Source organism: Pteronotus mesoamericanus, unplaced genomic scaffold (genome assembly GCF_021234165.1).
Source record: "Pteronotus mesoamericanus isolate MK-2021 breed Mesoamerican mustached bat unplaced genomic scaffold, CSHL_Meso_final contig_317, whole genome shotgun sequence".
NCBI classification, from domain to species: domain Eukaryota; kingdom Metazoa; phylum Chordata; class Mammalia; order Chiroptera; family Mormoopidae; genus Pteronotus; species Pteronotus mesoamericanus.
This window is the reverse complement of record NW_026555133.1, coordinates 4,279,655-4,294,190: the sequence shown is the minus strand read 5'-3', so window position 1 is coordinate 4,294,190 and position 14,536 is coordinate 4,279,655. Positions and strand designations below refer to the sequence as shown.

Sequence of the window (14,536 nt, the reverse complement as noted above, 5' to 3'; positions counted from 1 at the left end):
TTTTTTTCCACAAACTAACCATTTTTAACCTTTTTTTGTTTCCCTCTATCATGTCCTTTCTGTTCACCTCCACCTACCCCATCCTTTCAATCCCTTTACCCCTGTAAAATGCCCCAGAGCGCCACGCCGCAGATGCTGGCCAAGGGAAGTTTGAGGGAAATGAATTGTGAATCATCGGTCGCTAACAGGGAGGCTAGAAGGAAAATTACGCTAAAAGATTACTGAACTGAAGACTGGTAAGCAGTGCATAAAATGAGATAGAGTTCGAGGTTAGAGACACTTTCCTACTGATAAGAGACACTCAGGGTGAGGCATCACCAAATCCCACAGACTTGTTTTTACAGATATGGATTGTTCTAGCTAACAGGTTAGAGGGCTGGGAGTGAGAATTTAGAGGGGGAATTCATATGGAATATTATGGGCTTTTTAAATGTTGAAATGTTCAAATTATAAATGCTTAGTGCTTCAAAAGATTGGAAACATATGAGGATGGAAAGATGAGGAAAATTTGTTTTTGTAATATAAGCTTTATCCTATGCGCTCATGGAGTTTTAGTTTTGTGCGCAGCGGTCATGCTCTCCAGCGTTACCGGAGGATACAGGGCGGCAGAGCTCCCCATTCCCCTCTGTGCCCCAGGGCATCTTCGTGTGATAGGAAAGGGCCGAGCTGCATTTATAGTCTCCTAGCCCCCTGATGAGAGATGGAAAATGATCCTGACCTCTAGACCTAAGTTTTATAAACAGACAAACCACACCTGTACCTGGGGGAATCAGATGACCCCCTGGAAGGAAATCTGCAGGGATATTTCTGGAAACCCAAGCTCTAGCCAATCAGAAAATCATTTCCTCTGGACATGGACCTGTAAGCATTCCTGTGGTTCACTTCTACCCAGCAGAGGGAGCACACAGTGACTGAAGCTGTCATTTGTCAAGGGCCCTAACCTAGCATTAACTTACATACCATTGCTTATAACTGGGCAGGCTTCGCTGGGAAAAAATAACTATTATCTCCCCCAAAAATTCTCATGCTCAGAGAGAAGGAAGCAGTGCTGGATCTTTTTCTGAGCTACTGGCCCTCATAGCCTTCCTCTTTTATTAAAAAAAAAAAAAAGGAGGAAGTGGCGCTGCACACCTTATCAAATCAGTGACCGCTTCCCTGTGATCAGCCGCCAGAGAGCACCCTGCACGTGAGGGTTCCGGAGGCTGTAGATGATAGGATTCAGCATGGGGTTGATGACAGTGTTGAAAACTCCAACAGCTTTATCCTTATCTGAAAGCTTGGCTGAACCTAGTCGCATGTAGTTAAAGATCCCTGAACCATAGAACAGGCCAACCACAGTGAGATGGGAACCACATGTGGAGAAAGCTTTCCTCCTGCCACCCACTGAACGGATTCGTAAAACTGCAGCTGCCACATGGGTGTAGGAGGTAACAATGAGAGCCATGGGAGTACCCGCCATAATGAAACCAAGAGCAAAGAGCAGCAGCTCATTGAGTTGGGTGCTGGAGCAAGAGAGCTGGAAGAGCTGTGGGAGGTCGCAGTAGAAGTGATTGATGACATTGGGACCACAAAAGTTGAGAGTGGATATGGCCACAGTGTGGGTCAGTGCATTGGTAAAGGCACAGGCCCAGGACACAGCCACCAAAATCCTCTGGACTGTCTGACTCATGCGGGTGCTGTAGGTGAGGGGCCGGCAGATGGCCAGGAATCGGTCATAGGCCATGGCTGTCAACAGGAAGCAGTCCACACCAACCAGGAGATGAAAGAAGAAAACCTGTGTGAGGCAGGCTCCATAAAGAACTGCACGCTTCTGGGACAAGAGACGACCCAACATTGTGGGAACCGTGACAGTGATGCACCCGACGTCCAGCACTGACAGGTTCCCCAGGAAGAAGTACATGGGGGTGTGCAGTTTGGGCTCCACCAAGATGGCGGCCAGGATGCTCAGGTTGCCCCCAACTGTGACCAGGTAGGCAAAGAGGAAGACCACAAAGACAACTGGCAGGAGCTCTGGTGTCTCCACCAAGCCCAGCAGGATGAACTCTGTAGTGGTTGTTCCATTGGCTGCAGATTCTGGCTGCATTATATCTAGCAAGGAAATATCCAAGGAGATAAAGAATCAACCCTCTCTATTTTTTTAAAAAGAAGAAAATACACTCCTTCCTATGTGCTGAGCCCACCACTAAGTTTTCTGTCTCCACATAAGGACTTTCCTGCTTCCTGGGAGACACCACACCTATTAACTCTCTCACTACATTTTCCTATATAGCTAGAGCTCATTCTTGGTGTATGGACAGGTGACATCACCCCTCTGGACCGCCCTCCTTGTCTTAGCTGAAGAAATCTATTTGTAGATATTATGAAGGACACAAACTGTGGGGAAATAAATAATTGGCAAATGTGTTTTGGATTTAAACAAGGCAGAACAATTCTTGAATTTTCTCTTCCCAAAACTCATCTCATCCCAACACAAGCAAAACAACAGATTCTATTGTGCAAGAAACTAGTAAATACTGCAAACTCAAACACACAAACTAGAAGAAAGGACTTCAAGAATGGTGGACATCAAATAGGAGAATGGCAGAAAGAGAAAAATCCATGACTGTAGAAAAAGCTAGACAAGTACAATTTTCCACAGGAAAAGGGTACTCACTAGGGAATAAAATCAAAGCACTTCTTTGCAATAATGTGAGTGGGGTGCATAGTATGGTGTCATTACCTCATGTGATCCCAAGCTGGAGTCAAGAAGCAGGGGAGAGCTAAATAAAGACTCTCAAAGGCAAGCTGTATTTGCAGGCTATAGAGGAAACAAAGCTAGGGTGAGAGAGAAAGTTCACCATTAACAGTTCTACACTGATTACCAACAAGGAAACACTAACATAACTCACCCCTGATTTTGAACCAAAAGAGAGCCAAAAGACACAGTAATTATGCAAATATGGGTGCTCCAAATATCTGTTATTGATCCTATAGTAAAAAGTTCAGGATTACAAGAAGAAATAGTCAGAAACAGGATAATAGCTGGTGGATTTTAGTGACTTTCATAATAAAGTTAATGTGACAGAAAAGTAAGGCTAAAGAGGCCTCAATATAATTAATTATTCAAGAAGTAGAATTGATATGTACACATTAGCCAAGTGCCCATGAAACATTCAACCCCCCCCCAAAGAACACCTATAAACTAGAAATTTCAACAAATTCCAAAAGAATAAATAATACAGCCAATAGTATTTAATCACAATCCAATTTAAAGAGTAATGATTTTTACAAATAAATCCTGATATTTTTAAAAGTCCTTAAGAAAAGTTGGACAAAAGAGGGAATCAAAATGAAAATGAAATAATATCTGGAGGAGAAGAAAATGGAGATAATGAAATCAACAAACACTAGACCATAAGGATTATCACTAAATCAATGTTCAGAATATTGATTTAGTGATAATTTTAATATATTTATTTAGTAACCTTAAATAAATATATAAAAACCAAAAAGAAAGAAAACTGATTAAATGATCAACTGAAGAAATTAGAAAAAGAACTACAAAAAGTGTTTAGAGGTGGGTAAAAAGGAGCAAACTTTTAGTTAAGAAAAGAATAAGGTTTAAGGACCTAATGTATAATGTCAAGACTGTCATTGGTAATACTGTATTGTGTCATTGAAATTCGCTAAGGGAACTTAAGTGTTTTCACCAAAAAAGGTAACTATGTGAGGTGATGGATGTGTTAATTAACTCGATTGTAGAAATCCTTTCACAATGTAAATGTATGTAATCATCATGGTGTACACTTCAAACATTAGTTTTATTTGTCATTATGCCTCAAAAAAAAACTGAGAAAAAGTAAAAATAAAATAACATTTTATAAGCTTTTAAAAAATGAGAACTCCAGGAATAGACCAAAGGTAATATAGGAATTTACTACATGATATTGTGTCATCTTAAATAAATAGGAAAATGTATTATTCAATAAATGTTATGAATGGGGGTAATGATATAGTTATCTGGGAAAAACAAAAGTTGTATACACACATCATATAGTTTGCAAAAATAAATTCTAAATGGATCAAACATTTCAATGCGAAAATTAAAATTATTGGGGGAAAATGGAGACTTTTAATAGTGCAAGAATGACTCAAAATGTAGACAAAACTTAAAAATAACCAAAGTTGATTAATCTATTGAAATTTTAATGTTCCAACAAATTGGCTAAGTTGGAACTATATTCTCAAATTCCAATCTCTGTATGGTTCCTAGTTAGGCTTGGCCACATGGGGAATTTGCATGGTAGCTATAGAGTGGAATTGAAAAGGAAGAAGAGTAATTTGGCAATATTTTTCAACATTACAAATGTGTTTTTCCTTTTACCCAGTGATTCCACTTCTGAGAATTTATCCAACCAATATATGGTCCCATGTAAAAAGTGACATATGTGTGAGGCTATTTGTTGCAGCGCTGTTTGGAATAGCAAATAATTGAAAATAACCTAATTGTTCATTATTACAGGACTGACTAAATTCACTGTGGTATATCCTTACAGAAGAATATTAACAGCTGTAGAAAACAGTTCTATCTGTGTTAATTTCAAAGACATCAAAGCCATATTATTAAATGTAAAATATGACTTGTAGAATGATTACAGTACAGTTTGGTTTGCATTTAAAAGGAGAAAAAGAACACACACATGTACACTAATACTATACAATGTAATATTATCTTAATATTAACACACACACAAGTACATAATCTAACACACACAGAAACATGACTTGAAGGAAATGCCAAAGTTTATCAGTGGTTTGAGTGATAATATCGGTGATTTTTATTATCTTCTTTCTACTCTTCTATACTTTCTGATTTGTCTACAATTACTAGATTATTTTAATAATATTTTTATGAAGTACCACCTCCTAAGCATGATCATGACATACCTATTAAGTCCCATATCACAATCAACTAACTGAACAAAAGAGAAACCAGAAACCCTTCCCCTATGATTTCCACTGTACAGGCTGCCCCAACACCTTCAACACCGACAGAATTTCCTGGGAGCATTCCCAGATCATAGCCATAGCTAGCAGTTACTAGTTTGGGCTAAGCACCGTGTACAGTTCTAAGGGCTTTACATGTACTAACTTGTTTATCCCTCATGACCTCCCTGTTAGATGGATACCATTTTTAATCCCTGTTTTACAACAAGAACATGTCACATAAAGCAAGTGGCAGAGGTAGAATTTTAACCCATGTAGTCTGACTCCAGAATCCTTGTTCTCAACTTTTACACCTATCACTGCTCTAAGAAACCCAAGGTTTCTCAAGGATCCCAAAGCCATGTCCTTTTCCTGCAATTCTCTTGAAATCTATTTCTGACTCATCCTTACGACTCAGAGACCCACTCCCACAATCACTATTAGCTGTGCCCTTGTATATCCTAAAGTCTTGCCCTGCAGGCTGCGGCAGCTGAAGTCCAGTCGAGTGCCTTGGGTGGATCAGGGTCTCAGTCAGCAACTGCCCCTATCCTGATTTCCCTTTTTATTTTAACCCACACCATCATATTGCAAATTGCACAGCTCCTTTGTCCCCACCTTTGCTTATACTATTTCCTCTAATACAGAATGTACTTCTTCCAACATCACATGGTCAAAGTCTCCAAGACTCATCTCAAACGCTCCCTCCTCCAGAAATATTTCCCTGATCTGTGCCCATTTTAAAGAGACATTTGTGGAATACTACCCAGCAGAAAGAAAAAAAGAACTACTAAACTTCGCGACAGTATGGATGGAACTGGAGAGCATTATGCTAAGCGAAATAAGCCAGGGGGTGAAAGACAAATACCATATGATCTTGTCTATAAGTGGAACCTAACCAACAATACAAAGATGCAAGGAAAATAAGACCAGCAACACTGAAAGGAAAAGAAATCAACAGAGACAAGAAGGGGGGGGCGGGGAAAAGGAAGGGAAGGGGAAAGTCAAGGAACATATAGCAAGGACTCTTGGACAAAACCAAAGGGGAAGAGCTGAGGGAGGGAAGGAGGGAGGGGGCAAGGGAAAGTGGTGGGGGGTAGGCAGAGACAAATGTATTTGAAAAAATAAATTAAAATAAAATTAAAAAAAAAGAGACATTTACATCTTCAACATTTCTACTGCACTTTGTACATGGCACTCACCACTGCACCTTCTGGCACAGTCAATTAGTGATCCAGTGTAGTCCCTCCAGTTCAATTTAAGAAGATTCAAGTCTGATTCAACTGTAGGAACTATATGCACACATTCATTTTAGTTATGTATCATTTCATAAATATGATTTTTTTCTTATTTTCTGAATATTTTCTGAATAAGAAGGCATCATTGTGGCCTGTAATAGCAAGGAAGGGGTTCCTGGGCAAGTGGGAGTTTGTGCTAGACTTTGAAGAATTAATACAATTTGCAAGAGATGAAGAGTCATGTGAAAGGCACAATGTTAGTGCTACAGAGATGACTCCTTCATTTGTCTAGATGGGGCGTACAGTTGTAGCAATCCACACCCTGACACAGTTTCTCATATAAATTTACCACACATTTTCTGTAATCAAAAGAAATAGTTGTTAAAAATAATAAGTTATGAGCTTCTGGCCAGTCTTCAATCAATAAGAGATGAAGCTTACAGAAGAACTTCTAAATCTGGGTTGTCCATTGAACTCTCCATCCAGGACATTTGTGCTGATGAAATGATGTGAGTGATCACTGATGAGAAGTCCCTTCTAGATCACTCACTACTCTTGGGGTCCTTCTCCTGCAGTTCTATTATTCAGGCTTCCTATTATGTAGAGTAGCCCACTTCCTACTCTGAAGTTCCAATGGGTCCCTCAAGCACTGGGGCTAGTCTTAGGGGCTTGGACAGGCTGCCCAGTGAGGATTGGGTTCTGAATAGCGATGTCAAACAGATGTCAAACACTGATTCTCATCCCACTCACTCCTAACATAATAAAAAAAGGAAAAAAGGAAAAAAACAAGCTTTCATGTAAAAGAGAGAGAATCGTAAAGGTGCCTGGAAGAGGAACCCCAATCTCTTGGTTATAGTCCCAGCTCTTCCACTCACCTCATGTGGCATCCTGAGAAAGTCTCTTATTTTTACTAGTGAGACCATGATTGGCGCATCTGTAAAACAGGAAGTTTGACTACTTGGCAACAACTAAAGCCCCTCCCCCATTACATGGGAGCAGAGGTAGGGCCATGAAAAAACTCACCAACTCACCTTGTGTCAGCACAGAGGCCAGTGAGGTTTTGCTACTCCGGGGGCAATAAAGGGGTTATATGTATGGAAATGAGAAAAAGAGAGGCAGAGACCATCTCTGAGATGGCGTTATCCATGTCCTCCATGGTGTTACCCTCATGGGACCTCAAAATGAGCCCAACATGGGGGAGAAAAACATGGGGGAATGAAGGACAGGTAAATAATTCAAGCCCTAATAGATACTATAGCAGTAAACAGTGGGGCCTCATACCTCTGTGGCAATTTAGAAAATGTCCAAACATCATCTGTACCCCCCATATTAATCTGCGGGGATAATTAGGACAGTTACCATAATAACTCCACTAAATACCTGGGACATAAGGGAGCTATTTGCCTTCCCAAAGTCACCCAGGGAGCTAGAGGTGGAGTCAGGACTGAATCTGGGTCCCCAGGAAGAAGGTTTTGCTCTCCCAGATGTCTAGTCCAAGTGTGACCTGTGGGAGGAGACAAGCTGACTACTGAACCTGGGGGTGGGGAAGAAACCCAAGAAAGGAGGCAAGTGCTGGAGAAACTTTTTCAAATGTCAAATTCTTAATGAATCCTCAGGAAGAAAGTATCTTGTCACCCGGGGCCTTGTTAGTGAAGGCCACAGAGACTGCATCTTGGGAGTCCTGTAACAATTCTGAGAGGTGGCGGAAGCACTATGCTGTGGCAGGAGGGCCCAGGGGCTCCTGCAAAGTTGTGCCCTACACAGGTTTCTGGGCCAGGATCTTAGAAGGTGACAGTCTAGTGGTGGACATGAGGAAATTGGAGAGTTTGCTGTAGTGCAGTCCTAGGACTCACGCGCTCCTCAGTTAGTTACTCCTCTTGCCCACGTGATAGCCTGCTCTCCCAGTTATTAGCAACTACTAAACCCCTTTGGATCCCAGTTTTCTTACCTGTAGAATGAGAGTAATAGCCCACCTTCAAGTTGCTGGGAGGATTATAAGAAGCAATACACAAAGCTTCTAGTAAGAAATCACCAATGCGTTTACTAACATAATAATTGATAACATGTATCGTGTGCTTGTCATGATAGGTTACACCATACTGTGAGCTTTATACACATTAAATCCCAGCCACCCCTTTCAACAATTCCATGGGGTAGAGGCCTTTATTATTTCCATTTTACAGGTATATAAATTGAGGTTCAGAGTGATTCAGTAATTTGCCTAAGGCCACCAAGTTAGAACTTTGAAGTATTAGGGTTCAAATGTATTTGTCTGTTTCCAAGGTGTATGATATCAACAATTATGCTATGTGACTTACTCTCCCACCCCCTTCCAATTAAGCCTTCTCCCCCAAAGAATGTATTTTTGCTTCTGTTGTTTGTGATAAATATTTTTTCAAATATACTGTAGACGAGGCTCTAGGGATGGGCCTAAAGCATTCAATGCTCAGTGATAGTAGCCTCAGCCCCATCCCAAGAGCTCAGTCTGTAGCACTGAGATCAACTTCTGGCTGCCCCCTCCAGTGTTGCTCTCTGGCTCTCCCATTATATCTGCTATTTATTCTTTCTGCAAAGAATTTTAGATTAGGTGGTCCTGCTGGAAGTTGCGCCTCCAGTGTTAGACTAGCACTGTGGGCTGAGGGATGCGGTGTATGAATGTTAAGGTTTTTCATTGTTCAGGATCATTTTTCTAAATATAAAACTATAAAAATACTATACATAAAATTATAAATGATAGTAGGATCTTAAACATCCATAAAATCCACAAAGATATTAAATATATATTTAAAACAAGTCTTGGGTAAAAGAGGAAAACTACTACTGCAGTATTTCGTTAATGCAAGAACCAGCCTTCATTATTAATTTTCAGCCTAGGCACACATTACCTTGGTGGTCAGAGATCTTTAAGCCTTGAACCAGTTTAAAGTTGTGATGGACAGGTAGTTCCACTGTTATGGGATGAAATTTTGTGTCTTCCCTGCCCCCTGCCCCCAAAGTTCAAATGTTGAAATCCTAACCCTTAACGTGATGGTATTAAGAGGTGGGGCATTAGGCAGGTGATTAGCTCATGAAAATGGAGACCTCATGAATGGGATTAGTGCCCTTTAAAAGTGACCCCAGAGAGCTTCCTCACCCCTCTGTCATGTGAAGACGCAATGAGAAGATGGCCCAGGAAGCGGGCTCTCCCCAGGCACTGAATCTGCTGGCGCCTTGATCTTGGACTTCTCAGCCTCCAAAACAGTGAGAAATAAATTTCTGTTATTTACAAGCTATTCAGTCTATGATATTCTAGCAGTCTGAACAGACTAAGACAGCCAACCACCATGCACCACCAAAAGCAGAAACAAATCATCTTTAAAAAAAATGAATGATCTTTGGAAAAAGATACCTCCATCTCAGGTATTAAATTATTCATATAAATAACTTCACTAGAACTGAGTCTGACTAGTACACGAAGAAAGCCAGATACATTAATTTTTTAGAGTTGTCATAACAAAGTACTACAGACTGGGTGGCTTAAAACAATGGACATTTATTGTCCACAGTTCTGAAGGCTTGAAGTCTGAAATCAAGGCATTGGAAGGCCTATGCTCCCTTTGAAACCTGTAGGGGAACCTGTCCTACCCTTGTACTAGCTTCCGATGGTTTATCATCAATCTTTGGAACTCCTTGGGTTACAGCTGCATAATTCCAATGTGTGCCTCCTTCATCACGTGGCATTGCCCCTGTGTGTCTGTGCCATTCTCCTAGTGGCTGTCTTCTTATCAAGACACTGGTCATATTGGATTAGAAGCCTACTCCACTGCATTACACTGAGTGAAATAAGCCAGAGAGGCGCATACAGGTGTGGCATCACCTGTATGTGGAAATTTTAAAGCAAATTTCATAGAAACAGAGGGTAGAATTTTGGTTCCCAAGGACTCAGGTTAAGGGGAATTGGGGAGATGTAGGTCAAAGGGTACACCTTTCAGTTATAAAATGAATTAAGTTCTAAAGTCTAACATACAGTATAGTGACTATAGTTAATAATACAGTATTGTATACTTAAAATTTGCTGAGAGTAGACTTAAGGATTCTACACACACACATACACACACACACCCCTTAACTCTGTGAGGTGATGGATATGTAAATTACCCTGATTCTGGTAATCATTCCAGAATGTATATCGAATCATCACACTGAATACTTTAAACATATACAATTATATTTGTCAATTATTCCTCAAAAAAAAATCTTGGGAAAAAATTATTTCCAAGGAGGAAATACTAATGGGTTGTATAAGTCAGCTCAGACCTCTATGAAAAAATAATATAGACCAGGTAGTTAAAACAACAGAAAATCATTTTCTGACAGTGCTGGAAGTTGGAAGTCTGAGGTCAGGGTGTCAGTGTGAGAACTCTTCCTCCCTGGCAGAGAGCCACTTCGCACTGTGTCCTCTCCTGGCAGGGGAGAAAAGCCATTCTCTATCCCTTCCTCTCTTATAATGCCACAGCCCTATCGGATTAGGGCTGCGCCCTAGTTTAGCCTTAATTATCTCCTTAAAGACCGTATCTCCCCATTGTCACATTGTGGGGGTAGAGTTTCAACATATAAATTTGATGGGGCACAATTCAGTCCATGTCTTGGATAATAAATATTTGAAAACATATTCAACTTTATGTAAACATCAAAGACATGCATATTAAAATAATAGTTGGTAATTTTCAGCCACTATATTGTCAAAAAATAGAAGCATTTATTTATAACAGCTACTGTTAACAAAGGTGTGGGGGGCAAGCCATTTCACTCATGATTGGAATAATAAAATAGTGCTATTATTTGTGGGCTAAGAGGAAAATATTTATAAGAAATGTAATTTTTATTTTACTCAAGAATATTATTAATTAGAACTTATGGAAATTCTTGCAAGATAATAGAAATACATTTTTAAAGAATAATCTTTACACATTACATTATTAATTATAATTGCAGTAAATCTAGAAACAATTTAAACTTCATCAAAAGGAATATGGTTAAGTAAATTATGGTTAATGCATAAATTAACACTTAACACTAGGCAGTCATTAAAATGGTTATGGTAAGTTTTTAAGTATTTGACTGGTAAAATAAAAATGACATAACATGCCCCTATTGATATAAAATAAACAATTTGTTTATATTGTATAAACATGTTTATAGTGATATAAAAATTTATAAACATGTTTATAGATGTCTGAAAAACAAGACCAGTAAGCACCAAATTCTTAACGGTGGTTCCTTCTGGAAAATTAAATTATTGAGCATGAGAACAGACAGCGTAAAGATTTTGACTTTAATTTTCCACGGGTAAAATTTTGTTTCGTTTTTATTTCTATAAATATATTTTCTAATGAAAAATTTTTTAAAAATGGATATTTACATTACAAAAATAGAAGACATCCTAAAGGATATATAAACTCTTCACTGTTAAATATCCTGGAATCTTGCACTGTAGACAGGGTACTGGAAATTAGCGTTTCAAATTATACTGTACTAGGTCTGGATCCTTGTGTGGAATCCTGTGTAAGTGCAGGTTGGGGGAGCTGTTTCAAGGGAAGCCTGACCAGAGGATAATACTTGGCACTAGGCTGTGACTTTCTGTATTCCAGTTTTTTAAAAATATTTTATTTATTTATTTTTTAGGGAGCAGAAAGGAGGGTGAAAGAGAGGGAGAGATCTGTCTTTGTGTGGTTGCCTCTTGCATGCCCCCTACTGGAGACCTGGCCCTCAATCCAGGCATATGCCCTGACTGGGAATCGAACCAGGAACTCTTTGGTTCACAGGTTGCACTCAATCCACTGAGCCACACCAGCCGGTGCACCATATTCCAGTTTAAAGAGAATCTTTGCTGGTGTATTTTTGGGGACCCAGGCAGAAAATGAACGAAGTATCCTGCCTGTAGGACCACCAGTCTCCCAAGATACAGTGTCCTGGCTTCTGCCTCCATTGGAATTGAAAGGGTAGCTAGGACAAAATGACAATGAGCCAAGGGTATGACCTACAGAAGCTGCACGTCAGTTACCAGGGACAGTCTCCTGGGGAACAAGAAGTCTCACTCTTAACAAAAGCCATCTGGCTCAAGAATGTAGGGAAAACAAGGACCAGCTGTGGTGGTTCCACCCTCCTAAGACATGTCTCATGCAAGGGCTCACTTCCCCATGAGCACTCTACGCAGGGCACCCTGCACATCAGGGTTCCGGAGGCTGTAGATGAGTAGGTTCAGCATGGGGTTGATGACGGTGTTGAGGATGCCAATCCCCTTGTCCTTGTCTGAAGCCTCTACTGAGCCCAGACGCATATAGCTGAAGACTCCTGTCCTGTAGAAGACGCCCACCACAGTGAGGTGGGAGCCAAATGTGGAGAAGGCTTTCTTCCTGCCCTCAGCAGAGTGGATACTCAAGACTGCAGCTGCCACGTGGATGTATGAAGTGGCAATAAGAATCACAGGTACACCTACCATTAGGATAGCCAGAGCAAAGAGCAGCAGCTCATTGAGTTGGGTGCTGGAGCAAGAGAGCTGGAAGAGCTGTGGGAGGTCACACTAGAAGTGATTGATGACACTGGGACCACAGAAGTTGAGCGTGGATATGGCCACAGTGTGAGTCAATGCATTGGTAAAGGCACAGGCCCAGGACACAGCCACCAAAATCCTCTGGACTGTCTGACTCATGCGGGTGCTGTAGGTAAGGGGCTGGAAAATGGCTAGAAATCGGTATTAGGCCATGGCTGTCAACAGGAAGCAGTCCACACCAGCCAGCTGATGAAAGAAGAAAAGCTGTGTGAGGCAGGCTCCATAAGATACTGCACGCCTGTGGGACGAGAGACGGCCCAACCTTGAGGGAACCGTGACAGTGATGCACCCGACGTCCAGCACTGACATGTTCCCCAGGAAGAAGTACATGGGGGGTGTGGAGTTTAGACTCCACCAAGATGGCAGGTTGCCCCCGACTGTGACCAGGTAGGCAAAGAGGAAGACCACAAAGACAACTGGTAGGAGCTCTGGTGTCTCCACCCAGCCCAGCAGGATGAACTCAGTAATAGCTGTTCCATTGGCCCCAGATTCTGGCTCCATGAGTCACTGTAAGAAGGCATACCATAGTGAAAGGGATCGGTTTTTCCAATTTTGTTATTCAATAAAAATATATTGACTCACTCTCATATGCTAGACCTTAGCGTACATTCCCAAGTGTCCTAGTGTTTATTTTTCCACTCCTCAAGCCATACCTCTCTCATTAACCCTCTTTCTGTCTTCACCTCAGTTTTTACCCAGCTTCTAGGTGAGTTGCCTGGTGTCACAACTACCTTGGCCTTCCCCTATATCCTCATGAAAAGTATATAAATTTTTATTTCCTTTGTTCCTTAGAATCAAGGAAATAGGTCCACCCACCAATATCCTATATGAGGAGGTTTGGGGGGAAAATAATGCTAAAAGTAAAAGTGAACAGAGAATAAAATAAAAAGGAACCAAAGAATCATAAGTCCTTATGAAAATATTGCAAAGAAATAAATACCTAGAAAATATCTAATCAAAAAAATGCAGCCCTGACTGGTAGGGCTCATTGGGTTGAGCATCGTCCTGCAAAATAAAAGGTCACTGGTCTGATTCCCAGTCAGGGCACATGCTTGGGTTGCAGCTTTAAGAGGCCAACATTCGCATCACAGGAGTGCCAGATATTGGAAACAAGATATTGGAAATCTATTTGAAAAAAATAATGAAAGAAAACTTCCCAGGAAGCACAGAGAGTCCCAAACAAGAGGCATGCAAAGAGGCCTGTGCCAAGATACATCATCATTAAAATGCGAAGGGTTAAAGGTAAAGAGAGAATCTTAAAAGCAGCAAGAGAAAAGAAACTAGTTACCTACAGGGGAGTTCCCACAAGACTGTCAGCTGATTTCTCAAAAGAAAATTTGCAGACTAGAAGGGATTGGCAAGAAACATTCAAAGTCATGAAAAGCAGGGACCTACAGCCAAAATTGCTCTACCCAGCAAAGCTATAATTTAGAGTGGAAGGGCAGATAAAGAGCTTCCCAGACAAGAAAAAACTAAAGGAGTTTACCACCACCAAACCATTATTATATGAAATGTTGAAGGGATTTATTTAAGAAAAAGGAGAGTTAAACTATGAACAATAAAATGGCTAAAATACATATATATCAACAATTGAATCTGAAAAACAAACTAAGCAAACAAGAATGGAGACAGAATTATGGATATGGAGAGCATTTTGTTGTTTGCCAGGTGGAAGGGGGCTGTGAAAGAATAGGTGAGGAAGTGAGGGGATTGAGAAGTACAAATAGATAGTTACAGATAGCCA

At 40.7% G+C, this 14,536-nt stretch overlaps 1 protein-coding gene and 1 pseudogene across 1 annotated transcript; both read right to left on the bottom strand.

Moving 5' to 3' along the window:
• Window positions 1-1,135: 1,135 nt before the first annotated feature.
• Window positions 1,136-2,095, bottom strand: LOC129072230 (olfactory receptor 3A1). The gene has a single exon (XM_054575654.1). It carries the CDS (start codon window positions 2,081-2,083, stop codon window positions 1,136-1,138), a length of 948 nt encoding a protein of 315 aa, XP_054431629.1. The 5' UTR covers window positions 2,084-2,095.
• Window positions 2,096-12,357: 10,262 nt separating this feature from the next.
• On the bottom strand, window positions 12,358-13,299 carry LOC129072229 (olfactory receptor 3A2-like; annotated as a pseudogene).
• Window positions 13,300-14,536: the final 1,237 nt, after the last annotated feature.

What these genes read in the sequence shown, in the direction of transcription:
- LOC129072230 (XM_054575654.1), bottom strand. Translation starts at nt 2,083, where the DNA reads ATGCAGCCAGAATCTGCAGCCAATGGAACAACCACTACAGAGTTCATC.